The following is a 26,746-nucleotide window of genomic DNA, read 5'->3' as shown; positions in this document are numbered from 1 at the left end:
AATTGCAATGCAAGCTCAAATCTTGCTGAGGTGACCAATTCCCTGTTTGTTCGTGGCCTCACTGAATAATAGATACAATGAAATATATCTTCTACTGTAGGCTACCAAGAGGCTAGGCAAACATGCTCAGCATCCCTGCTGAGGCTATAAACTTAACTCAGAAGACTCAGAGTACAATAAACTAAACCACTCGAACAGAATACAAGAGTATTGGATATTAATAAGTGTAACATTCCCAGGGTTTTATTTCATAACAAGGTTGCTGTATGTGCAGAATTCCTACAATTAGTACATCTAATCAATTTCTATATTTCCTCCCAATCACTGCTATTTGTCATATTAGCCATAGTATCTGTGCCTTTTGTATGCAATGGAGCTGAATTAGCTAATTCAGTAGCTGTCCTGCTGGTCTGACAGATAGAAGAGAGACTTTCCCCAACAAAAGCATTTAACTTTACTAACTTGAACGAGAGCAATAACACAAAAACATCATTTCCAGGTGCTGCTGGCATTGTGGAGGCATGAGTGCAGCCGTGTGATAGCTGACAGATTTACCATGCCTGAGGATGTAGAGTGGTTTGACCAGGCTTTGGCAAAGCTGGTAGAGGAGGAGCTTGTTGAGGAGCACAAGAACATCGTGGATTATGGACTGGACAGATACTTTGTTGACTTTCTACGAGACGCACCTGACGCTACAGGTACCATCAATCAAAAAGACACAGCATTCTTTACATTTCAGCAGTGTTGTTGTTCTCTCTTAAAAAAAACACAGGGATTATTTATTTTTGTATTGTGATCATTTTAATGTTTAATTCGAATGTCTTCATAGGCGAAGAGTCAGAAGAGTCGGACTTTGATTTGCCCAAGGTGTACGAGCCCATGGAATCGTTTGAGAGTTTAAAGGAGCGCCTGAACATGTTTCTCAGCCATTACAATGAGAGCATCAGGGGTACTGGCATGGACATGGTCTTCTTTCAGGATGCTATGTTACATCTGGTCAAGGTACTTTGAAGATATTTTATCATTTAGCCACATTGGTGTGTTTTTCTAATGTTGAGAAATGGTAATATTAGCAAGAATAGATATCACAAGCCTTTTACGTTATAGAATAGGACAAGAAATACTGTGAAAGGGTAAGTATATACAGTATATCATTTCAATTTTATTTAACGTGTGCATGCATAAAACATGCAGTGTTACAGACAGCCAAATTCAAAACAAACTCAAAGGCTTCCAACACGGCCATCCCATTACATGTCTCTAGCCACCCGGCAGATATTTGTCATTGAATGGTCAAGCTTCTTGCCTTTGAAAGCCCTCAGAAGTGCTCAGACAATCTAAAAGTATCCCAAATATCCTACTAGTTTTGGTCAAGTACAACTTAATTTGTGGAGCCTATAAACACTTGCCTGATTCACTTGCACTCACACAAAATCTCCCTCTCTGTCTCCCTTGCTTTTTTTTCTGGTTTTTCGCACTTGCAGATTGCAACTCCCATTACCAATCCTAGTTTTATGTCCATGTTTGGTTTTGTGTGTGGGTAGGTGTCGAGGATAATACGGACACCTGGAGGTAATGCCTTGTTGGTGGGTGTTGGGGGCTCAGGCAAACAGAGCCTGACCAGATTGGCCTCGTTCATTGCTGGATACAAGATCTTCCAGATCACTCTCACACGGTAATGTTCACATACAATAGTCTCATAAGCACACACACACATACATCTGCCACATGTATTGTTCATGGCCCATGATCTGTAAAGGATATTGATTCACTTTATCATTTCATACACAATAAATCAATCGTGGATGTTTTCAGACTAAACTTTGCAAACCTAACATGCTTCACCATGTTACCCTGCAGTGCAAGTACCTTGTAACATGCAGTGGCATCCATTATATATTCAAATTATGCTGTTGAGTTGGCATGTTGCATGTACAATATCCTTTTGTTTTGAATTAGGTTAAACTCTAAATAGTTTCAGATATGAAATCAAAATCACCGTACTCTATATTATCTTGGATATCCTGTCTCAGTTCTGACATTTGAAAAAGATTCATTATTTTTCATTCATGAGCTGCAATTGGAAAGAATCAGTTGCCGGGACAGGATACGTTCTGCAAGACGAGATTTATTGTGTAATATCTTGCAGTTCTGGCCCCTTGTCAACTGAGACTTCTCTATGAGATGACATCATTGTCTTTTTAGTGCAGTTGATAAGAAAAACACTCCTTTGCTTTAACTTGCTCTGTCCTACACGTTGTCTCACTCGCTCTCTGGCATATGTTTTCCTCCCTCAGTCCCTGTGTGCATTCATCACCATCTGCGCTTTTCCTGACAGATTTTAGTGTTTGCTATTAATATGAATGAGCCTCTTGACTTCACAGCCCTCTTTCGAGAATACAGGCACCTTTATTTGACGTCTTTGCTTTTCTTCTTTTTCTACACACAGACACATACGTTTTCCATGCACATCCAGTACAGTTATGTCTCTATTTCTCATGGAGACTCAATTTAACTCTCTGTCAACTACCCCATTGAAATAACATCATCCTAACTCTGTTGCTTTTCATTCAGTTTTCACCCTTGTCTTTATGCGATCAATTCCACCCATTATTCTTCATCTTTCACACACTTTCTTATTTTCCATCTTTAAGTGGATATCTATTTGATGCATTCTGTTCTTTGCCAGCTCATACAACACAGCCAACCTGATGGATGACCTGAAGCGTTTGTACAGAACAGCTGGCCAACATGGCAAAGGCATCAGCTTCCTCTTTACTGACAACGAAATCAAAGACGAGTCCTTCCTCGAGTACATGAACAACGTCCTGTCTTCTGGAGAGGTCAGGAGCACACACATTGGAAAAAAACACAAAAACACATGTATGTATGTTATAGACGTATATGTAATATGAACATTTAACAAGACATTTAAAAACAGCTTATGAGATTCTCAGAGTTCAATTACTGAAGCTGAGCCCTCAAAGTAAAGGTCCACTCTGTTTGGTGCTGTACATTAGGATTTAACACAGCAAGTCTGTATTCTTAACTCAACACATAATAATGTATAGATAAACCTATTTTCACTCTTCATATTCACAAAACTAAATATTCCCCCGTGCATGCTTTATACACATACATTCCCATACTGTATTTTATATTTATTATCAGTGTAATTTACCACGGATGTCTAGAGTGGCTGAAAAACAGACAAATTCATTATTAAGACTGCTGCTCAAATGAAAAATATGAATTTATTGTATTCTGATGAATGTACTGGCAGTTTTGAACACAAACACTTTATTATGACGGAAGCCTACTGTGGGTACACAAAGCTGCTGCACTGAATCAGATACTTATATTTATATCTAGTTTGTCCAGCACAAAAGCCTCAATTATATTTTCGTTGTGCTGCTGAAACTGACAGCTGGCATTCACCTTTGAGTGAAACCTACTTTCCATGACTGTGATACAACGACAGCACAGACCTAGAGAAGAGAAAACAATGTTGTCTGTATCTGCTTTATGAGCAGTGCAGTTTATCTCAATTCAATCAAATTAAAAAGCAAATTGCATTTTTGCTGTCAATCCGATAGCATTTCAATTATTTTGCCATTGATTTGGATGTAATGAATTGAAGCTGTAACTGACCGAAGGGACAGAATGGCCTTTTCTCTGTATTACTCTCGTCACAGCAGCAATAGGAGGCGGTAGCGTCAAGGCAGGGCATGTGAGCGGAGTGGAGCAGTGAGAATTTCCACTCCTCGCTCATGGGTTTGTTGGTTCCCTCCACTTAAAGCCACTCCAGGCCACAGCAGTCAATATCGTTCCGCACTCAACTCAGGTTTCACCCTGCTCCACTCAAACCGCTCGCCGCTGAAAGAAGAAAAAGCTGCTTTGCATTTTTGAACTGTTGGGCTGCAATCAGGGCTGTGGCTACCCCTCACATGCTCTGCTTCAAGGTTGAACTTATACATTTCTCTGCTGCGGTCCCAAAATCTTCCATTGTACTGGATCCAGTACTGTGTGTGACTGGGAGAAACACCACACTTTTCTCTGCTCTTTAATTTACTATCCTCTTTTGCTCCCTCTTCTCCTCTTAATCCTACATCTCTCCCCCCACACTCCTTTTTTGTGCTGTGCCTTCTTGTTCCCACTCATCCTTTTCCTCTTCCTCCAATTGTGTTTTCCACTCTGGTTTGCTTCCTGCTCTGTCTCCAACATTTCCCCTTGTTGCTCTCTTTCCTTTTCTCTCTAATCCTACACGTCATTGTTTTCCTCTTCGTCTCCACCACTTCCTCTGCCCCTCTATCTCCCTTCCTTTTTCTCCTGTTTATTTATTCTCCTTCCCCATCATCCATATTTCCATTACATCTCTTCTTCAGATAGATCTTTCTCCCGCCCATCTTGTGCATTTTCCAAATTAAAGACTTATGCATCTGTGATATGTTTTGCCTATGCAGGTGTACAAAGCAAAGACCATCTACAGGTGTGAGATGGGAAATTATTTTTGTTTTGATTTATCTTTTTAGTTTTACATACATTGAAGGAATGGTCTAAGCAACACAAGTGATGTTTGTTAAATTATAAGAAACATTCACAGTTATTCCTATATAGATTAGTTACATAAGATCAGGAGGGAGCATACTGCTGGGGAGAAAACCATTTTCTTAAAAGGAAATCTTTTCCGAAACCCGCACTATGTTGTGCTTTCATTGGTTGATTTGCACCTGTCATTACACATCACCTTCCTCTTCCCCTTCTGGTTGTGTACAGGTCCCATCACCTCAGCTGCAATGATGTGCAGCATAGCCATCACATTATGAGATGAGTGGCCAGCACATTAACGGAGAGACATATGTAAAAACTGGAGGATCTAATACATGCGATGTGATGTGCAGCAAAAGTAGACACATTTTCATTATCTGCTAAGCGTGACAATTCCAAGTGTATAGAACTGTTCCGTCTCTCGGTCCTTTCATTCATGCTTAGTATTTTTTAACATACAACAAAGCCCAGAAACTGAAAAATCCGTTTATCAACATTTTAGCACTACGGGCAGCTATTGTTATCAGCCCTGGGTGGGGAATTGCTTTTTGAGCGATTCCCCCCCCCCCCCTCTAACTTTTCTTTTACCTCCTAATCTTTACCCAATTTTTATTTACTGCTTTCCTCATATTTTCTTCATCATCCCCCTCATTTTCAATCAGCTTGTTGTCTTTTCTAATCCTGTTGCTGTCTCTGCCTCATGAGGATAGCATCCCTATCCACCCTCTGTTCCACCCCCTTCCCCTGCTCCTCTTCTGCCCTTCCTCTACCTCCCCATCTAAATAACAATATAAGCAGCAGCTGCTTTACCAGCCAGTTAAATAGAAGTGGGGACCAGAGTTTGTGTCTATGTGATGTTTATGTGCAAGTGAATGGTTTGTGTGTTGTGTCTGTGTCTTTGAACAAAGTTTGTGTTGCAGAAGTTTTGGGATGACTGTGTGTGAGAGACGGTGACAGAGATGAGAACTAAAAAGGAAGCGCAAGCTGTTAGTTTGAGGTTGTTGTTTATGTGCAATTAACACCCAGTAGATGGTTGGGGACATGGTGCTACTATCCACACAACCACATGCCCCGCCAAGACTCTTTCCTGCTCTCACTCTTCTATGTTACTTGCTCTCTGTCTTGGTAACTTGGGATTTAATGAAAAGGTGCAAAAAGCAAAGTGGGATGCAGTGCCACTATCCCCTACGTCAAACCCGGACAACGTGGGTGTGTTATTGCAGAATGAAGATTTTTTTTTTTCATTCCTCAACACCAGGCTAAGGCAGTATGTAGAGGATAAAAAGAACAACAAAGAAAATGTAAAAAATGTCCAAAAGTGAATTAAAATCAACTTCCAATGTCAGTTAAAATCTAACTACCTTAAATGAAAATAAATTAGATACACTGCTTGACTGTAAACATGATGAAGGCAAAAGGGTCAGAGGAAATAAAGAGATCCGAACAAATGTCAAAGTTGACAGAAGTTAGAGGGAGAAGTTGGAATGTTGAGCATGTGATAATTAAAGCACTATTTCAAGGTGTTAATTCTGAGGAAATCTTGCCTTCGAATTCATAAGCAATCAATGCCTGAGTAATGCTAAACTACAGATGTTTACCTTTTCCTATTACTGTTAATATTTTGGAAGGCTTTTTCTCAGATATGCTTCCTTGAATTTCTGTTTGTCACTAATTGTCTCCATAGGCCTCAAGTACGGATTAATATTTGAAAATCTGGCTAAAAGGTTTTGCATGGGAAATACCAGATCGGATTAAATAATAATTTGCCATCCTAAAATACAGTACCTTTGATAGATTAGAGTGCTGAGAGAATACATCGGAAATTGTGTGGAGATGTATCCCCGTGTTTTGACAATCACAGCATTCAGCCAGTAGTGTGTGTACTTCCTTTAGCAAATAGCCAAACATCGTTCAAAACAATAAAAGTGAGCAAACCGTTTCCCGCCAGTGTGTCTGTCCGCAAAGCAGCAGCCGTGTGGTGGCGATGCAGTCAGATGTGTGTGAAGTTCTGTTAGCTGCTATCTGATAGCTAATAGCCTAACACACCTTCCAAAACAATAAAATCAGGCAAACTGATTTCCCTTACCGTATCCCACTTGATAAAGAATAGTGAGTGAGGAATCAGCAGTCAATCAATGATAGTATCAAACAGGCAATAAAATGTGTTTTAAGAAAGTTTGAGTCAATGAAACCACAAAACCTTATGGTTGCATTTATAAAGCACCTATAATATTATAGGTTTGGTGCAGCAGTATGCAAGATTAGCCGTGGACAGACACAGAGATGCACTCACACGCACACACACAACCAATCTCATCTCTTAAAGATGGATAGATCATGTGATTTGACATTAACGTGTGTGTGTGTGTGTTTGTTTCTATCCTCAGGTGTCCAATTTGTTCGCTCGTGATGAGATTGACGAGATCCTCAGTGATCTCATTCCTGTTATGAAGCGGGAGTTTCCCAGGCGACCGCCGACCAATGAAAACCTGTATAAGTACTTCATGTCACGTGTCCGACATAATCTCCATGTTGTTCTGTGCTTCTCGCCCGTTGGGGAAAAGTTTCGCAACCGGGCGTTAAAGTTTCCTGCATTGATATCTGGTTGCACCATGGACTGGTTCAGCCGGTGGCCAAAAGATGCTCTTGTTGCAGGTATATGTTATATCGATGTGATCTACTTATCTAATGGTATAATTTATTTCCTATTAACACTATATCCCTTATCTATTTAGAGTGGCAGTTGTTATTTTTGTTAATACTGTAAAATCAGATTACAACACAGTCAGCTTGTTCGATGTGTCCCATGTGCTTTCTATTAACGGAAATTCAGAACACATTAGAAGTTTTATAATTGGCTTTGTTAGACAACTTGAGTCCTGCTGCTGGGATTTACTGCTGTTATTTCCTCATCCATCATTTGTCTATTTTTAATGTCTTTCATTAATCTTATAGGCACTGCATCAGAATGTTGCTTAGAAATGCCTTCAACTGATGCATATATAGATCGTAATTTAAAAAAAATTGTACACAGACAAATATCACAAGTCTTAATTCTTTCAAATATTTACAATCCGTTATGCTTATTTTGTCCTGTAAAAACACTATCTTCCAGCATATTTTTCAGTTATTCCCTGATGTTTTCCTTCTCTTTTGAATTTCCATTCCATATTTTCTTTAGTCAGTCAGAAGAATAAAACGGATGACATAGTCATGCACGTAACCAATAATCCATGATGTCCCATGCATTAATGCCGTTATTCCTGAATGGAAAACAATCAATTTGAATTTGTTATAGCATGTCATAGTATGAAGCAGTAAAGAAACATATTTATATCAACAATTCCCAATCTGGTTTCAATAACCGTTATCCACTCTTCACTCCGCTTAAATCTGCTCTCTCTTATTCTTCCTCCTCAATCTATTTGTCTTTCAGTTTCGGATCACTTCCTGTCAGTCTATGACATTGACTGCTCACCCCAGGTTAAAAGTGAGGTAGTCCAGTGCATGGGTTCTTTCCAGGATGGCGTGGCAGAGAAGTGTGTGGACTACTTCCAGAGGTACAGCATTTTGTTAAACTGCCTCCCCGTCTCCACTAAGGCAGCACTCCACCCTTGAACAAAATGTTAGTCTAGTTATGTTCAACAGTTGGATAACTATAGTTAGTAATAGAAATCCAAATATACACAAAAAAATAAATATATATATACATATATTACTGTTTGTGGTCAGCCTTAATTTTATAGAATAAAAGTTCGACTAAATGTAGATCTAAGTACAAAACATTGTGCAAATTATTCTCCTGCTTTTTAATACGACATGAAATTAACCTATTGTAATCTAATTTAATTCTAGATACCGGCGTTCCACCCACGTCACACCTAAGTCCTACCTGTCCTTCATTCAGGGCTACAAGACCATCTATAAGGAGAAGAGGACTGAAGTCCAGACCCTGGCCAAAAGGTAATCAGATTTACAGGATTAAGTTTGATATTTGTTACTATTGTACTTACAATGTTAACATATACTGTACCACAAGACTACAAGATGGCTTTCGTTCCACCTTAGAATCAATACCTCAACCGCTGCATATTGTCGATGTCTCTTACAATTAGTGAGGGTCGGTCTGTGTAAGCCTCGTCTTTAAAATCATGGTAGATTGATAAAGTTGTTCAATCTTTAATCTGTAGTTGAGTGTTCCTCTTAGTCACGATGAGTGGACAATCATAAGTGGACATCAATATTAGGCATAAGTGCATTTCCTGAAAAATAATTGCTCTTCTCACAGGTAGATTTTCAAGGGACAGTGTCACAGATTGAATTTAATCTTTCAATCTGATTCAATAGTTATCAACTCCCTAATGGCCCTGAAAGCGATGGATGATCAGTATCCTAATGAATTAAGCCCTTTGTTGAATTAAGCTGTCATCAAAGGGGCCAAATCCAGAACCATCAGTCAGTAGTCATTTTTTGAGAGTACAGCATTAAAATTCAGCCTCTAAAAATCTATTGGCAGGTGTTGAAGGGATGTCATGACATTTCAAATTTTGGTCAGACCAAGGATGAAAGCTGTTTTCCTGTTAGAGAATGTACAAGTATTCCCACCACCTGGTGCCCAGTGGATCAACAATTCTGTCAGAATGTCATGCAGTTAGTTCATCTTGAAAGTTTGTGGGTATTTAAAACAAACAGGATCTCAGGTGTAGGATAGATGTCAAGGTCCAAGATATATGCTGGAATTGCATGTGGCTGACCTGAATATGTTTAATACTTCACCTTTTTAGGATGAACACTGGTCTCAAGAAGCTGAAGGAGGCATCAGAGTCTGTAGCAGCACTAAGCAAAGAGCTGGAGGTGAAAGAAAAGGAGCTACAGGTTGCCAATGACAAGGCTGATATGGTAGGTTTCAGCCAGGAGAGGGTTTTTCTTTGTATTTATGTGCTTCAGAAAAATGAAGGAATAAGTAGATGGCTAGATTTTTCACGAATAAAGTTTCACTGATTTTTGTTTAGTTGATATTGAAGGACTGATAAAGGTTGAGATTGTATTGACTCACAGCTTTGTTTGTTTCTTGTACATACACCCAGGTATTGAAGGAGGTGACAGTAAAAGCCCAGGCAGCAGAGCGAGTGAAGGTGGAGGTGCAGAAAGTGAAGGACAAGGCCCAGGCCATTGTAGACAGCATCTCAGCTGACAAGGCCATCGCTGAGGAGAAACTTGAAGCTGCCCGTCCAGCGCTTCAGGAAGCAGAGGCTGCACTAAAGGTATGGGGACTTAAGAGCAAGGAGAGACCTGGGAACCATATAATCAATATTTCTATCTCCCTCAGGTGGACATATTTGTGATTTCCAAACTTGATTTACAAGTAAAAACATGAATTAGAAAATTATGAACCGCCCACACAAAGTATTTATACCAGTTATATCTTCTCAACTCTGTAAATGCACTGATGCATCTTTGTCTTGCCTCCAACTTAAAACACATGTTAAGTCACTGCCTTTTAGCTTTATTTGATTTCTTGTCTTGATTGCATGCATGCTGGTGGGAGTATGACTTTTTGTGCATCTTTTCCTGGTTTTTTATTCTCTGTCCATCATATATTTTATCATTGCCCATTACTTTCATGTAAAAGACTTCAGATTAGCTGTGATTACAGTTGACTTGACTTGTGACAGATGCATGATCCACAAAATACAAAATGTTTTCAATAATCAAGGACTCCTTTATGTGGGGGGGGGGGGGACTATAACTGGATCTAAGCATTGCATTACATTAGTCATTTAGCAGATGCTTTTATCCAAAATGACTTACAATAAGTGTATTCAACATAGGTATTCAAGAGAACTACTCACCAGAAGTCATAAGTGCATCTCCTTTTTTAAACAAGCATCTAAGAGCATAAACCAGAGCAAAAGTACAGTGCAGAAACAAACTAATACGAATACAATAAGTGCTAAGTGGAAGGCTCAGGGTAGTACTTCTTGAAGAGGTGAGTTTTCAGCCTGCGCCGAAAGATGGGCAGCGACTCTGCTGTCCTGACGTCTGTCCTGGCCCCACCACTGTGGGGCCAGGACAGAAGCGACATGTCTCCACAGGGAAATTTCATGAATCAAAAGAGATACAAGTTTCTATTAGCACATGCTCTGTAATTTTTCCTTTGAGCCTAATCATCAAGATAATTAACACATTTTTAAAATATGTATTTTAGTTTAAAAAATGAAATGTCCAGAGTATTGATATGTTCCTGTGAACAATATGAATACATTTGTTTGGTTTTATTGGTTTCATGTTCATTACCCAATTTCATTCCAGCCTACTGTATCATACATGCTGCTCATGACATCCTCTGCTGCCCCTGTATACTGCTTTTCCAAGCATAAGTTTGCCCTAAAAGATTTTTAGAAACCTAAAGGTTTAGAAACTGTCAGTAAACTGTGTGGTGGAGCCGTTTATTGTGCCCCTCTGTGTGACTTAATGTCTCCCTTAAGAATATTCTTCTTTCTCTCACGTTGTGTTGCTTCAGGGTATCACTTGAAGCACACTGTGACTTGCTGTATGTAGCCGCATGCAGGTTTTCCCTACAGCCTTCCCACCCTGTTTGTGTATACGTGCGTAACAGCAGGTGTTTCTAAAGTTAGCATGATGCTCTGGGGGCTGGAGCTGCATTGTAATTAAAGCTGTCCTCCTGGGTAGATGGTAGCATACAGATCTCCTATGAGAGGGCAAAATAATCTTGCTGGTGCGGATGCAAACCTTTTTCCAAGCAGGCAATCCTTAAGCATTCTGTCTTTGCCTCATTCGAGAGGCTTCTTCACTTCTACTGGTTGAGGTTGAGAGATTGAGGCATTTAATAACAGGGCAGTTTTAATAAGCGTTATTCATTTCATAATTAATAACAAGGACTGCCCTGGGATCAGGGACCAATAACCAAACCGTTACGGTCTCAAAAAGGGGTTTTCACTCAGAATGTCAACATTTAAAGACTACTTTACATTCATGAGGCAAACAGTGAAGGATTGAATCCAAGCATCGACCGTCACAGCCAGCTGTTATCACAACTGAGAAGCACAAAAAAAATCAAATAAAAATCAAAAATCAGACAACTGCTATTCAAGAGTACAGTGAAGTTATTTAACTTCAGCAATACCTATCAATAATCAATAATCAATAATACTTCAATCAATAAACAGCTATTACTACAATAACAAGCAGCTATGAGCACTACAACTACATTAACAAGCATAAAGGCAAACTAGCAAGCATGTGGCGTGTGTGTGGGTTTATTTAGGCTGACGATGGTGGACGTGACCATGCGAGTGGCTTCGTCACGTGAGACCTCCTGATGACAATATGATAATATATGAATGATAACAATGATATGAATGATAACAAAGGAGGATGTGGTTTCAACGTCTGTGATAACACAAGGACGTGGAGCAAAGCTGAGTTATGCTACCACGCTATCTGTGCTAATGAGGTGTGTGTGGACACACATGGGAGCGTGTACGGGTGTGTGTGTGTGTGTAGGTTAGTAAAGTAGAAAGGAAAGTGCTGAAAGCAAAGAGAATCCTAACTGCCGCATAAAGACACAACAGCTGTTCATTTATTGCTCAGATACAGACCCAGCAGATAAACTCTTGTTCCTTGGTCATGGCACTGGTCCTTTATTAACTGATAAAATGCTGCTCACTGGCTTTACATGTGGTAGTAGAAACTAACCCAAGCATCGGCGTGGGACGGCACAATAAATGTAACATGTTGAACACAGACACAAGCAGCAAGCACAATAATTAAAGTAGTCTCCACACAGCATTAAACAGGACTCTGCAGCCATTTACATTCACAACAAACAGTAAAGCCAACAGTAAAAACACTATCATTAACCTATCCCTACCCAGACAAGAGCCTGTTTTAGTCCGTTGGTGTGTCTGGCAGAGTTGCTTCAAGCTCAGACAGTAAGAGGGCCCTTGTTGCACTTGTCGGCAGGTTAACGGCAGCTGATCCTCAGCAGCGGGGGAAACAACGAGTGGACTCAATTAAAAGAGAGCACGTTGTGGAAGTTATTCTTCTTTTTCTTGAAGAACAGTGATCCGCGTGATCCTTCTGCAGGCAGGGTGAGACCACTGCAGCTCAGTTTAGCCCGTCTCGATAGATTCAGGAATAACATGGTTTCATTTGGATTGCTTTCATTGTATTTTTTTGATATAAGACATAACAAATAGTAAAAGATTATCCATTTATTGATTGTATGGAACAGTTATCATATTAACACACTGTAGGCCCAGCTTTGACTTGTCTAAAGAACCAGATAAAATATATCGTTAGAATAGTCATGCTATGACATTAGTTATATGAGCTTGGAGAGATCAGTGCTGTTGCATGACACAGTATTAAATACTTTACTTTCATGTTAAAATACTGTGACTAGGTTGCAAGGAGAAAAACAAGTGAGTGATCCAAAGGGTTACATTATTTTGTAATTACTGTACTTAATACAGAATGCCAAGTAAAACAAAATGTATATATATATATTGTCTACGAAAAATTGTGTCTGCTGGCTGGTGGGAGATTCACACCACGCTTGGGCTGAAGTGAGAGCAGAAACAAGGAAAGTGCAAGAAGGAGAAGAGATGAGACGAGCAGGCAGGGGGCCTGATGAAGCAGCCAAACAACTCTCACTGGAGCATTTGCTTTACTCTCCTGCTGCCTCTCATTTAAATCACTCCCTTGAAGTAATTCTCTGCAGAACTGTTGGAGTTTCTACTTACAGTTTTCAATATGTCTCTCATTGTCAAGTTGTATTTTCTCTGTACAATCCCTCTGTTTTATATTCTCAACCTGCAGCATTATGTGCAATTCCCTATACACGTCCTGTCAAAGAAAGATAAAGTACTTTATCCTTTGCTCTCATCTACGCCAACTGTCTCACCTTATAGAGTATCCTGTACACATCCAATATGTTCCCCACTAAAATCCCCTATATGTATTTTTTCTGTACCCACTCAGACAATCAAGCCATCAGACATTGCCACTGTACGAACACTTGGTCGCCCCCCCCACCTCATCATGCGGATCATGGACTGTGTGCTGCTGCTCTTCCAGAGGCGGGTCAACACAGTGAAGATGGACCCAGAGAAGAACTGCAACACGCCGTCCTGGCAGGAGTCTCTAAAACTCATGACAGCTGGAAACTTCCTGGGCAGCCTGCAGGTACAACCGCTCATATCAGATTCATACAGATTGAAGTAAGGTGCAGATGCTGCAGAAGGCCTGCTCACGTATGAGATGAGATATTCTGTGTAGCCTACAGAATTATTAATGTTCAACGTGAATAAAGGCACATTGTACATGCATTACTGAAGGACTAGACCCAGCTCAAAGGAACATAGAAAGGGGTTTTCCTGCTCTTCCACAAAAATGGATTTTAAGTTTTAAGTCAGCAAATATACAAAGACAAAGTTTAACATGTTTCTATTCCTTGCACTGTGTTGATTGTTGTTTGTTTGTTATGCACCACCCACCCGCCATGATAAATTCCTTGTATGTGCAACATACATTGGCAATAAATGGTTTCTGATTTAATGTTGGTGGAAGTTTATCAAAACAAATACAGCAAAAATCTGTTGTCGAAGCTTCAATAACATCCTAGTCTACAACTTTCTTAGATTTACTTGTTCCACTTTTACTCCTCTCTCATTGTTACATTTTGATGTGTACTCATCTCTCTCACTGTCTTTTCTGTTTTTTCCATCTCAACTTTCTCGTCACTCAACTACACCATGTCTTTTATCTTACCCTATGCACCTCTATGTTATATTTTTGCACAATCCTTTTTTCTCTTCTGTGTTGTGCGCTTCTTCGATTTGCCCTCATTCTGTTTTTGAGCTTCTCTGCCTTGTCTTTTTCCTTTTTTGTCTCTGTCACCCATCCATCTTTGCTTTTCTCCTTTCATTTCCTCTTCAACTTTCACCACCTCCTTTGCTTCCTGCCTTTACCCAATCATCACAGTTCCATTTATAATGTTTCTCATTTTCCCCCTATACTGTATAGGATATAGTTTCTCTGTTTTTAAGTATCAAAAGCTCTTATTACAGTACTTTTTTATGAGTTGGTTGTTTGGTTAATGTTTGTATTCTGTGCGTACCGACAATAAATAAGTCTCTCCCCCCCACCACCACCACCTCTCTTTCCCCCTGCCTTGCAGCAATTCCCCAAAGACTCCATTAATGAGGAAATGGTGGAGCTGCTGCTGCCCTATTTTGACATGCCCGACTACAACATTGAAACCGCCAAGAGGGTGTGTGGCAATGTGGCCGGCCTTGCATCCTGGACAAAAGCTATGGCCTCCTTCTTCTCCATCAACAAGGAGGTCTTACCCTTGAAGGTAAAGACAGTACAGCCTAATAGATCCTTCACTGTGGTTCCTTGGTGCAGCAGAAAGGTGAAACAGTACTTTTGTTTGTAGACAGTGCTGTATGTGACACTAAAGATCAAGGCAAGTTCAATTGAAATTAAGTCTAAAAACATACATGTCAGCCTCTTAAATTTCTAATTGCAAACATGATGCACCCGTCATTATCACCCCAACAAACATAACAGCAGTGCGCTCACACTTGTGCAGAAACTCCCTGCGAAATGTCCACGGTCTTAATAGAATAGAATAGAATCCCTTTTTATTGTCATATACATATACACGAAATTTGACTTCTGCATTTGACCCATCCCTGTATACAGTGGGTACGGAAAGTATTCAGACCCCTTTAAATTTTTCACTCTTTGTTTCATTGCAGCCATTTGCTAAAATCAAAACAAGTTCATTTTATTTCTCATTAATGTACACTCAGCACCCCATCTTGACAGAAAACAGAAATGTAGAAATTTTTGCAAATTTATTAAAAAAGAAAAACTGAAATATCACATGGTCATAAGTATTCAGACCCTTTGCTGTGACACTCATATTTAACTCACATGCTGTCCATTTCTTCTGATCCTCCTTGAGATAGTTCTACTCCTTCATTGGAGTCCAGCTGTGTTTAATTAAACTGATTGGACTTGATTAGGAAAGGCACACACCTGTCTATATAAGACCTTACAGCTCACAGTGCATGTCAGAGCAAATGAGAATCATGAGGTCGAAGGAACTGCCCAAGGAGCTCAGAGACAGAATTGTGGCAAGGCACAGATCTGGCCAAGGTTACAAAAGAATTTCTGCAGCACTCAAGGTTCCTAAGAGCACAGTGGCCTCCATAATCCTTAAATGGAAGACGTTTGGGACGACCAGAACTCGTCCTAGACCTGGCCGTCCAGCCAAACTGAGCAATCGTGGAAGAAGAGCCTTGGTGAGAGAGGTAAAGAAGAACCCAAAGATCACTGTGGCTGAGCTCCAGAGATGCAGTAGGGAGATGGGAGAAAGTTCCACAAAGTCAACTATCACTGCAGCCCTCCACCAGTCGGGGTTTTATGGCAGAGTGGCCCGACGGAAGCCTCTCCTCAGTGCAAGACATATGAAAGCCCGCATAGAGTTTGCCAAAAAACACATGAAGGACTCCCAGACTATGAGAACTAAGATTCTCTGGTCTGATGAGACCAAGATTGAACTTTTTGGCATTAATTCTAAGTGGTATGTGTGGAGAAAACCAGGCACTGCTCATCACCTGCCCAATACAATCCCAACAGTGAAACATGGTGGTGGCAGCATCATGCTATGGGGGTGTTTTTCAGCTGCAGGGACAGGACGACTGGTTGCAATTGAAGGAAAGATTAATGCGGCCAAGTACAGAGATATCCTGGAAGAAAACCTCTTCCAGAGTGCTCTGGACCTCAGACTGGGCTGAAGGTTCACCTTCCAACAAGACAATGACCCTAAGCACACAGCTAAAATAACAAAGGAGTCGCTTCGGAACAACTCTGTGACCATTCTTGACTGGCCCAGCCAGAGCCCTGACCTAAACCCAATTGAGCATCTCTGGAGAGACCTGAAAATGGCTGTCCACCAACGTCCACCATCCAACCTGACGGAACTGGAGAGGATCTGCAAGGAAGAATGGCAGAGGATCCCCAAATCCAGGTGTGAAAAACTTGTTGCATCATTCCCAAGAAGACTCATGGCTGTAATAGCTCAAAAGGGTGCTTCTACTCAATACTGAGCAAAGGGTCTGAATACTTATGACCATGTGATATTTCAGTTTTTCTTTTTTAATAAATTTGCAAAACTTTCTACATTTCTGTTTTTTTTCTGTCAAGATGGGGTGCTGAGTGTACATTAATGAGAAATAAAATGAACTTTTTTGATTTTATGAATAAGGAACTCTTACAGTGAATGAGAGTGGTTGAAGCCCAAGGCTACAAAAGACAGCATAGACTGTCTCTAATATGAAAAGGAGTTATTCATATTCCCACATTTTGGCAGCAGCAACAATTTGCTGATAGTGTATTCAATAGAAGTACCCCACACATTTCAGACTGACGGAGAGGGATTTGGGCTTCTGTCTATATAAAAATGATAAAAAATTGGGTGCATTTTAAGTCTAGTTCTCAGGGCCTATTTGAATTGAATCATGTTAGTACAAACCCAGAAGTGGATCTCCCCAGGCAGACAGCTTGGTCTTGAGAGTCATTGTTCCAGAGTCACCAAGCAAGTCCTGAGCGATATAAAGATCAAATCCGAAAGCACATATTAATTACCCTATAGGGAGATATACAGCACGAGTCTGGTTGATGTGTGTGAGTGAAAACATCAGCCGAGTGATTTTAAGATCAATGTTATTTATTTTGAATTAATACTTGTCAGTTTTTTTGTATGTTCAATTGAACGTATCATTTGTAAATCTGGTTCTCGTATCAGCAAATTAGTGATTTTTATTTAAATGAATGGACTTTGAAAACTCATCTGCTTTTTTACAACTAAATGAAAAGTGATATTCTGATTTCATCTGCAGTAAGGGCTGTGTTTACATTCAAGTGGCTGACTCTTTATATTCAAGCTGCATAAGTTAATTAACTATTTATTTATTTATTTTCAAAGGATCTATTAATTTCTCTCTCTCTCACACACACACACACACACACACACACACACACACACACACACAGCAGAAGGGAGCAAGGCAGAATACTCTGTACACAAAATCCTTGATTAATAAGCCAGGGCACCCCACGCACATACACATGCCTGCTCTCTGAACCCTGTAATTTAATGCAAATGTCCCAAATCCTTATCTAGTTTGTCTTCCTGCCAGTGCAGTCTGTGGATGTCCGATGCATAACGAGCATTTAAAAAGCTCACAGAATGCGGTTATACTTTTGGATTGTGTTTACTAAAACTAAACGGATGAACACCTTTTTGTACCTGATTTTCTTCCCCCTTGTTACCAGGTCTCATTTTCCTACTTATTCTGCCCTACATTCCCTTCTCTCCATCTTGTCTGCACCTTTATGTCTCTGCTCAACTCAGGTTTCATTTTTCAAATCCCTATCTCACCTCCGTCTTTCCCTTATCCCCTCCCTCACTGTCTTTCTCTTATTCTCTACAACCTCCATGAGAACTCCCTGCCTCTCCTCTTTGATCCTGATCTTTTGCTTTGACATTGAACACTGTCTGGCAAATTGATTTTCTGGCTTCCAGCTCAGGGGTGGCTTTCCTTTAAGCTGACTGGCAGACAGATACAGCTGGACAGACAGACAGACAGACAGAACACTTGTAAAATCTCACTGAAATACTTGAGCCACAAAATGTCCAAACCATTTTTTTTAATCCCTTTTAGTTTGTTTCATGCAAACACTGGTCCTTTGCTCTCCAAATAGGAGCAACTTTCATTTCTTCCAATAAAAACACACACTCATACCTCCTTAGCTCTCTGGTTTGTCTTCTCTTTTGCCTAAGGTCTGCCCCTCTCTCTCTCTCTCTCATTTTTTAAGCCCTCTCTGACCGTGACCCCTGAAGGCGTTTAATGTGCGAAAAAAACGTCACAGATTCCTCTTTCTCTCCATCTTTGTTTGTTAGGCTAACTTGGTGGTGCAGCAGAATCTTCTGACCATAGCGAATGTGGACCTTGAGAAGGCTCAGGCTGAGCTTGATGCCAAGCAGGCAGAGCTGGATGTGGTACAGGCGGAGTATGAGAAGGCCATGATGGAGAAACAGGTCAATAGCTTTACTTACTTCCTAAGAAAACACACATCATTCGGTTTGCAAAGCAAAAATAGGAGCAGTGTGCGCTGAAAAGACCTCTCAAACAACAATCTTGTGATATAAAGCAGAAATGAGATGAATGCTTTAAGGTGTGCTGACTCTTCGATAGCTGGAACTTTTTGCCATTATTTTTTATTTGAAAAATGTGACAAATACTTGAAGCATGAGCTACAAACGGCTGACATATTTATGACTTTCTCTTTTAAGACTAATTAACCAGAACATCAGATAACATACAATTGGACATCGAGTGTTAGTCTCTTCCACTAAAGCCCGTCATATAACGGGGAATTAAAATATCAATCCTGCTTAGAAGAGTTTTAATAATGCATGACATTGCAGTACTTAGACAATGAGATCACCAGTTTGGAGCCTGGCTTTCTGAACTTGCTGTTGCTTATCATTGTTTGAATTCACATAGCTGGCACAGCTGTCTGTGCCTTATTGTTTCATTCATAATTTCCTGGAACAATGAGATTTCATACTTTATTCAGCTCACTCCTGTCCTTTTACAGCAACTGTACATATTTCATATACAGTATATTTTATGCATAAAAACAAGCTAAAACATTTTGTCAATGAATGAAAAAATACATATAACGTGAAAATTGAAATACGTGGGATGGCCTTGCTTAACTACTACTGATACTCCTACTATTAGCTACTATTACTAGGGTGCGTTTCTTGAAAGTAGGGAAGAAAATTTTCACGGAGCTTTAACTTCCTATTGATGTTTTAACATCATAATTATAATACAGTATATTCCAGCTATTTTTCAAATGAGCTGCCCCTTCCAGTAAACTGGAATCACAGAGATGGACTGTCTATCAAAGCACAGCCTGGGAACACCTTCAACAAAAACAGGAAATGACTCAACCTGAGTTATGGAAGTGTCACTTTTTAGATTAATGTACATCACTCCAGTGGTACACTGTTGATTGTGTGTGCAGGTTTATGATTCCGTCTGCTGCGTGTGGTTTTCATCATCCGCACTCTCTGTTCTGTGATGAACAACCGCATGTAAATGGAACAGTTTGTGCATCAACACTCGCTGATTAGGAAATCTGGACAGTCCAAGTTGACTCTTTTTATAATTTTGTGATTAAGACGCAGAGCTTTTCATCTCCAGGGGCCAAAAACGAGATTGAAGGGCTCGCTGCAGAAGCCTAGAGCAGAGGAAACGAACATTATTGCTTTTTCGCAAACAACCTCTTAATTGCCTGTGAGCAGCTGAATGAAAGATAAATGGCTTAAAGGTGCTGCTGTTTATCTCTTACTATGTCTCTAAAAAGGACTGTCCAAATTAGGACAGTCAGACTGCTCCCTATATACAGGGATGGGTCAAATGCAGAGACAAATTTCCCCCTTAAAGGGATATAATAAATTTAAAAAAATAAATAAATAAATTTAAAAAAAAATGCTGACAACACACGTCCATCCATCCAGTGGGGGTTGCAGAGGTCGTGAGCCTATGCAAGCCTAACCCAGCATGCATTTGGTGAAAGTTGGGCGCATATCACTTGTCTATGACATACTACACCTACTGCAATTCAGAGGTTAAACCCACTTAACCTGCATGTGTTTGGACTGTTGCACCTGGAGGAAACCCAAATAGTGATAAAGAGAAAAATGACTATATTTGTCATGAGCTTTATAACAGCGATCCTATGATGAGTCCTATGCATTGGGATTAGAGAACATCTCAAATCACAAAAGACATAATTACTTTAATACTAATATAAACATGCTCTTTGTCCACATAACCATACTTGACAGTGGTATAAATATGCACAGGCGTACAGAGAATAAGTGGTTGAGAGTTTGATGGATGATGAAGAGACAGTTTGACTTGTTTGTCTGCCCTCCCTTCCCATCAGACCCTGCTGGAAGATGCTGAGCGCTGTAGACACAAGATGCAGACTGCGTCCAGTCTCATCAGCGGCCTCGCTGGTGAGAAGGAGAGATGGACTGAGCAGAGCAAGGAGTTCGCTGCCCAAACCAAACGCCTTGTTGGTGGGTTTCAAAACAAGTTTTAAAAACTAACTGGTATTCAGAAAACTATGGCATCAAAGACGTCTCTGCAATTAAATGAATTAGAAATGAATTCATATACTTTCTGTTGGATGATTAAACTAATAAACGCTCATGGATGACTAGCCTAAATGCATAATGCCATTAATGCATAGTCATACTTCTAATTACCAATGCACTGCTAACATTGCAAAGTTTCCCCACTAATTTTTAAACGTGTGCTTTTTTAAAAAGAGGCTAAATGTGCTGGCATTAATCTTCCAGACTTTTTTATTTTTTAACAACATATAACCAGTGTTACAGTTTTTAACACCTTTATCTTTTAGGGGACATTCTATTGGCCACAGCGTTCCTCTCCTACTCCGGCCCCTTCAATCAGGAGTTTCGCAATCTTCTACTGAGTAACTGGCAGCGGGAGTTAAAGCAGCGTGGAATCCCATTTGGCAACAACCTCAATCTGACCGAGCTGCTCATTGATGCACCCACTGTTAGCGAGTGGAACCTACAGGTCAGTGATCTACTTTAGTAACTACTACCAACAGAATTAACCGTTTTAGTGAATATTGATGCAGTATGTGATAATTATATATTGTATCTAGTTTAGGATAGGTAGATAATATGTCAATATTGCTTTGCAGAAGCCAGCTGGACAAGTAGTTCTATTTATATTGATCCCACAAAATTAAATGAAAAGTGACCTTTTGTCTCTAAAATATAGCTTTGCATTTTTTTCGACGAGGGCTTCATACTGCAGTTGCCTGACTGTAATAGTTATTGAATTATTAATCATTTACCTCATTCTTTGTAGAATAAATGTATGGATCATTTACACGTTTGGTGCTATGAATTCGGATACTGGAAAGCAAAAAAAAAGTTTAATTCCTGAAATAAAAACATAAATTAGCTGGCATTAATAAACATCAGGATTGAGCCTGAACCAGTCATTTGTTTCCCATCTTACAGGGGCTCCCCAATGATGACCTGTCCATTCAGAATGGCATCATTATCACCAAAGCCGCCCGCTTTCCCCTCCTCATTGACCCCCAGACGCAGGGGAAAATCTGGATCAAGAACAAAGAGGCCAGGAATGAGCTGCAGGTTTGAGATTTATTTTAACTGATGCTTTAGAATGTGACTTGTGTTGACGGCTAGATTTTTTTTATTCCACAATGAGGGTGTACCATTTATTAACATTACACACACTATTGTTTCCCTGTTTACACACACACACACACACACACACACACACACACACACAAACTTAAATTACTTTTTGTCCCTCTTTTTCTAAATATTATATGCATTAAAGAGTAAATAGTTTTTCCCTTCCTCATCTCCTGTGCCAGTTTTTATAATGCAAGGCTTATATTTTTAGTAGCCTTTTTATCCAATTTCTGCAATGTTCTCTTTGCCCTCAAATCCTCTTCATTGTCCAACATGCTTTTTCTCTTGTACAGAGCCTTGAAAAAGTGCTGCAGAATTCTGCAGACTTAACGAGACCAGCCAAGGTCACTGGCCCCGTTAGGGCCAATCTCTGGACCGAGTGAATGCATTCTGCCATCCTATTATGAGTGTCCCTGAAGACACATTTTCACAAGCAGAGAGGGTTTAAACCCTTTCAATAAGTGACCTCATCAAAACAATATTTATGTTTATAAGGTTTTCTAAAAATTGCTCATCTTAAAAAGGGACATTATTAGTTTGAGGAGTTCCATTCCCCAGACAGAGGTTGGCCTTTGTATCTTAGGAGGAATGAGGGAGAAGTCAAAGATGCGTCTCCTTCACTTGATTAAATCAGATGCTTCTCACTGACTTATACATTTGCTCACTAGTCTCTTGGAAACAATATGATTGCTGCAAAGGACTCTTAGTAAGGTAATAGTTTAAAACAATTAAAAGGTTCTTTTTTGATTGCACAGAATCTTTACGGTTTGCCCCATTGTCCTTGAAAGACAAAAAAAATGTCCAACATAGACTTGGGACGCTGTTGTAGCTAACTGATACAGTAGCTTGATTCAATCAATGTTTTTTTCTCAATATATTTATCGTGGTGTCATTTTCTGATCACAGATCACCTCACTGAACCATAAGTACTTCAAGAACCATCTGGAGGACAGTTTGTCTCTTGGACGCCCCCTTTTGATCGAGGATGTAGAGGAGGAGTTGGATCCTGCACTCGACAACATTCTTGAAAAAAACTTCATCAAAACGGGCTCCACTTACAAGGTAATGTGGTAGAAATATCTCTCCTGGTACCAGATCTGTTCTTTTACCTTGGTTAGAATAATGTGAAATAGGGAGGTTTGTTTTGTGTGCTGGTGAAATGCATGATTGGACTTGGGCTGGTCCCGCTTGCCATGGCCAACTGTTACAACTGTACTGACACAGGTTGACGAGCTCACACTCAAACTGATGTCTACAACGGCAAGTCTCATGAATAAGTTCATAACATGTGGCCCTTCAAACACAATTACAGAATAGTACTACATTTCCTGTTGATTGGAAGTGAAATGCAATGTTGTGCCTCCACCTTTCGATATCTTTTACTCTTTTCATTTGAGGATGGACAGTGAGAAATAGAGCATTCTTTGTCATGACTTCCTAATTTCCTGATTGTATTGTTGGAGTTATTTTTAATTAAGAAAAATTGCAGAGCATGGTTTGAATGTTTCTTATTTTGTCTGAATTTTATTAGACAAAAAGACAGCCCAGAAGAAAGCGTTGGATGGGAGTTCTAGGTATAAAAGTATATATAGTATTATATACATGAAGCACTCTAAATTGGTCTTTCAGCCAATTAATTGGTTTGAACTTTCGTAAAAGGTATTTTTATTGCACACATAAATGTCTTTTCTGTGTTCTTTGTAAAGATTTGAACAAAGCATTTTGCATGTGAACTTTTCTCATCCAAATAGGCATGGACTTAACTGAATACTTATCACAACAAGAATGCATTTTTAAATGTGTCATTGCGATCCTTCTCTCTATCTCACACACAGACAAACTAAATCACACAGAATGTATGAGGTTGCGAGAAAGAGTGGAAGTCTGCTTCTAGGCATCTCTCGCTCTCTCTCTCGCTCTCTCTCTCGCTCTCTCTCATTATCGCCTCTCAACTCCTGGCTCCAGCTGATGCTGGTTATTCAACAGCTGACACTGCAGCTGCCTCCCTCTATCGCACACATGCATCAAACTAGCACATTGGCATGCACTCACACACACATTAAACGTACCATGTAACTACAGGAAAACATGCACATACACTCACACCGTATGATGATTGCAAGTGAGCGCGTGTTACATGCAGACGACACATTCAACCTGAAGTCTCCCGGCTACCTATTGAGAGGCCTGATTAGCGGTGTCTATTAATATCCTGGTGTGAGCAGGAAGTGAAGGTGTCTGCGGCTGACAGCTCGAGGGACAAGCCACCAGATGGATAACTAGAAGTTAAACTGACATGAGTCATTTAATGCTGATCAGAGCAAACGGAGCCATACACATGTACACACTTACACAAACATACGTACATTGAAAATGCAGCTGTATCTGCAAAGTGTTTGTTCGCCGACACCAGGATACCTTTACCATGTTTGTCAGTATGACCTATTCATATATTTTTATTAAAGACATTAAAAATCACATAAGTGACTGTTATGACAAATGTGTGATTATATCTTACGTTATTGTCTTTTTGAGGTGGCTTAGAGTGGATTTGGCTGAATAATCAGCACATTTTACCCCACTATACATGTGCGTATGATATTCATACATGTGGATAGATACAGTATTTTGTGATGCTGACTTTGTGTCTTTCCTTCTCTCCATTTTCTTTTTGCAGGTGAAAGTTGGTGACAAAGAGGTGGATGTGATGAAGGGCTTCAGGCTGTATGTGACCACCAAGCTGCCTAACCCGGCTTATACCCCAGAGATCAGTGCCCGCACCTCCATCATTGACTTCACTGTCACCATGAGAGGACTGGAGGACCAGCTGCTGGGCAGAGTCATCCTCACAGAAAAACAGGTAGCCTTTATAGCTGCTGTATATACAGTAGAATTAGTTGCTTGAAAAGTCCTTAGAGACCATTTACAGTAACACCTACAGTGTAATTTTTTCTCCCCATCAAGCACAAACTGTGACAATATAACTTGGAGGTTATTTTCACCCTTCGAATATAGAACATATGCACCAATACCAAATACACACACAAGGACACACATGTCCAAAGTGTCAGAGACTTGATTCATTCAGCCGTGGCAATATAGATGCTTTATAAATGCAGAGAAGAAAATAAAAGGACTGGTGCTACTATGGGAAGGCTAATTTCGCACTAATAATGGCTGATCATGAGATGAAAGATTTATGCTAGATGGGAAAAGTGACGTGTTATCCGTGTACTGAATATGAATTGAATCATGTGAGTTGAAGCTGCCATCTCCGCTATAAAACCTGTACCTTCACAGTTCATGCAGCATTTACAAGCCCATCATTGTTCAGTTACTGGCTTTTCCCTCACAGCTGCTGCGTGTTCAAAACACCTCATTTAAAGTAAAGATAGCACTAATTCAGAGGGTCCACTCAAGAAGTACGTCCATGGGCTTTAAAGCCATCAAAGCCAACAATTTACACACAATGTAAAAGATTAGATGAGCTTTTAAATCATTTAATTTTTTAAGTCACATTCTTGACCATATTAATCTTTACAGTGTAACTAAAGTGTTTCCCACAGGATTTTGTGAGACATTGGTGACCCTCTGGAGGGATCCAGGGGCCTCCCACAGAAGAAAATATTGTACAATTTAAAATGCATCAATCTGGTGTTCTTCGAGAGCACAACTGAGAGGCTGGATCTATGAAGAACTTTGTGCTTTTGTAAACAATGTTAGTGACATTTTTGCTGGAATTGGCGTGCTGTGTCTATCATGGCTGCTGTACCTCTGGATATTCCAGGCTCCAAATATTTCTCTGTTTTTGACTGCGTGTGGTGATCCCTCTGGATGCGGTAATCCAATCGGGCAATCCAATCGTTTGAGGCAAGGCCATTTTCTGTTGCAGACTTCATCCGCTTTCCCAGCCATTGTAAGGCTCCCATAAAGACAGCCATCATCTGCCGCCTCTTCCACCATCAATGTCTTGGTTGCTCTTTGTAAGAAACCTTGACCTTGCCGCCAAGGGAGACCTTATCAGGAGCATTGCTCCAAACAGCGTCTCTCTTGGGATCTCAGGAACACACAAGCTTCTCCAAAATGTGAACTTCCACGATCATAATTTAAAAGGCATTTCATTTGCTGATCAAATCCATGCTCCTCAGAGTGTAAACCCTTTTGATTTGAATAATCCCATGGCCTTTCCTCTAGCACCATGCTACAGCTGTGTAAACTACATGTATGCGTGAGTATATGTCATCTGTGTTTTTATGACACCAGGAACTGGAAAAGGAGAGGACAGACCTCTTGGAAGATGTGACGTCTAACAAGAGAAAGATGAAGGAACTAGAGGACAACCTCCTCTACCGACTGACCAGTACACAGGCAAGAAAATACTAACTGTTCTTTTGAAATGCGATAATCATTCGTGTGGATATTGTAGCAGTGTCGAGAGAAACTTATTAAAACCAGTTTATCTGATAACTGGTGTGTTTTTATTTTTCATGATGTTATTTTATAAAGCAGATTGTTGACATGCAGTTATGCTTATCTGGAGTTGGTCCATTTTCATTTTTTCTTCTGACTTACTCTTGCAAATATGTCTCTGTGTAGGGTTCACTGGTTGATGATGAGAGTCTGATTATTGTTCTTGGCAACACCAAGCGCACAGCTGAAGAGGTCGCTCAGAAACTACAGATTGCTGCCGAGACCGAGATCCAGATCAATGCTGCCAGAGAGGAGTACCGACCTGGTAGGTCATGACAACTGGCTCAAAGACAGAATTTACAATTTTTGGGGGTAATTTACTCTGGTTGGTTAGTGTGCCACCAA

The 26,746-nt window shown here is 40.1% G+C and overlaps 1 protein-coding gene across 2 annotated transcripts in view; it reads left to right on the top strand.

Annotated features, from left to right (window-relative positions):
* Positions 1–26,746, top strand: part of dnah5 (dynein, axonemal, heavy chain 5) — an 87,787-nt gene that overhangs the window by 39,737 nt on the left and 21,304 nt on the right. For both annotated transcript variants that reach the window (XM_031873702.1, XM_031873701.1), the window contains exons 57-75: positions 500–698; positions 830–1,002; positions 1,545–1,675; positions 2,690–2,843; positions 6,936–7,203; positions 7,985–8,108; positions 8,404–8,511; positions 9,333–9,447; positions 9,636–9,812; positions 13,555–13,758; positions 14,753–14,932; positions 18,551–18,688; positions 20,614–20,749; positions 21,094–21,275; positions 21,731–21,865; positions 22,838–22,993; positions 24,609–24,791; positions 26,195–26,299; positions 26,528–26,666. In XM_031873702.1, coding sequence (XP_031729562.1) covers positions 500–698; positions 830–1,002; positions 1,545–1,675; positions 2,690–2,843; positions 6,936–7,203; positions 7,985–8,108; positions 8,404–8,511; positions 9,333–9,447; positions 9,636–9,812; positions 13,555–13,758; positions 14,753–14,932; positions 18,551–18,688; positions 20,614–20,749; positions 21,094–21,275; positions 21,731–21,865; positions 22,838–22,993; positions 24,609–24,791; positions 26,195–26,299; positions 26,528–26,666 — 3,007 coding nt within the window. The remainder of the gene's footprint in view (positions 1–499; positions 699–829; positions 1,003–1,544; positions 1,676–2,689; positions 2,844–6,935; positions 7,204–7,984; positions 8,109–8,403; positions 8,512–9,332; positions 9,448–9,635; positions 9,813–13,554; positions 13,759–14,752; positions 14,933–18,550; positions 18,689–20,613; positions 20,750–21,093; positions 21,276–21,730; positions 21,866–22,837; positions 22,994–24,608; positions 24,792–26,194; positions 26,300–26,527; positions 26,667–26,746) is intronic.

Source organism: Anarrhichthys ocellatus, unplaced genomic scaffold (assembly GCF_004355925.1).
Source record: "Anarrhichthys ocellatus isolate YVR2014 unplaced genomic scaffold, GSC_Weel_1.0 scaffold74, whole genome shotgun sequence".
NCBI classification, from domain to species: domain Eukaryota; kingdom Metazoa; phylum Chordata; class Actinopteri; order Perciformes; family Anarhichadidae; genus Anarrhichthys; species Anarrhichthys ocellatus.
The sequence above is the reverse complement of the archived record's forward strand: the minus strand, read 5'-3'. Positions and strand labels throughout refer to the sequence as shown.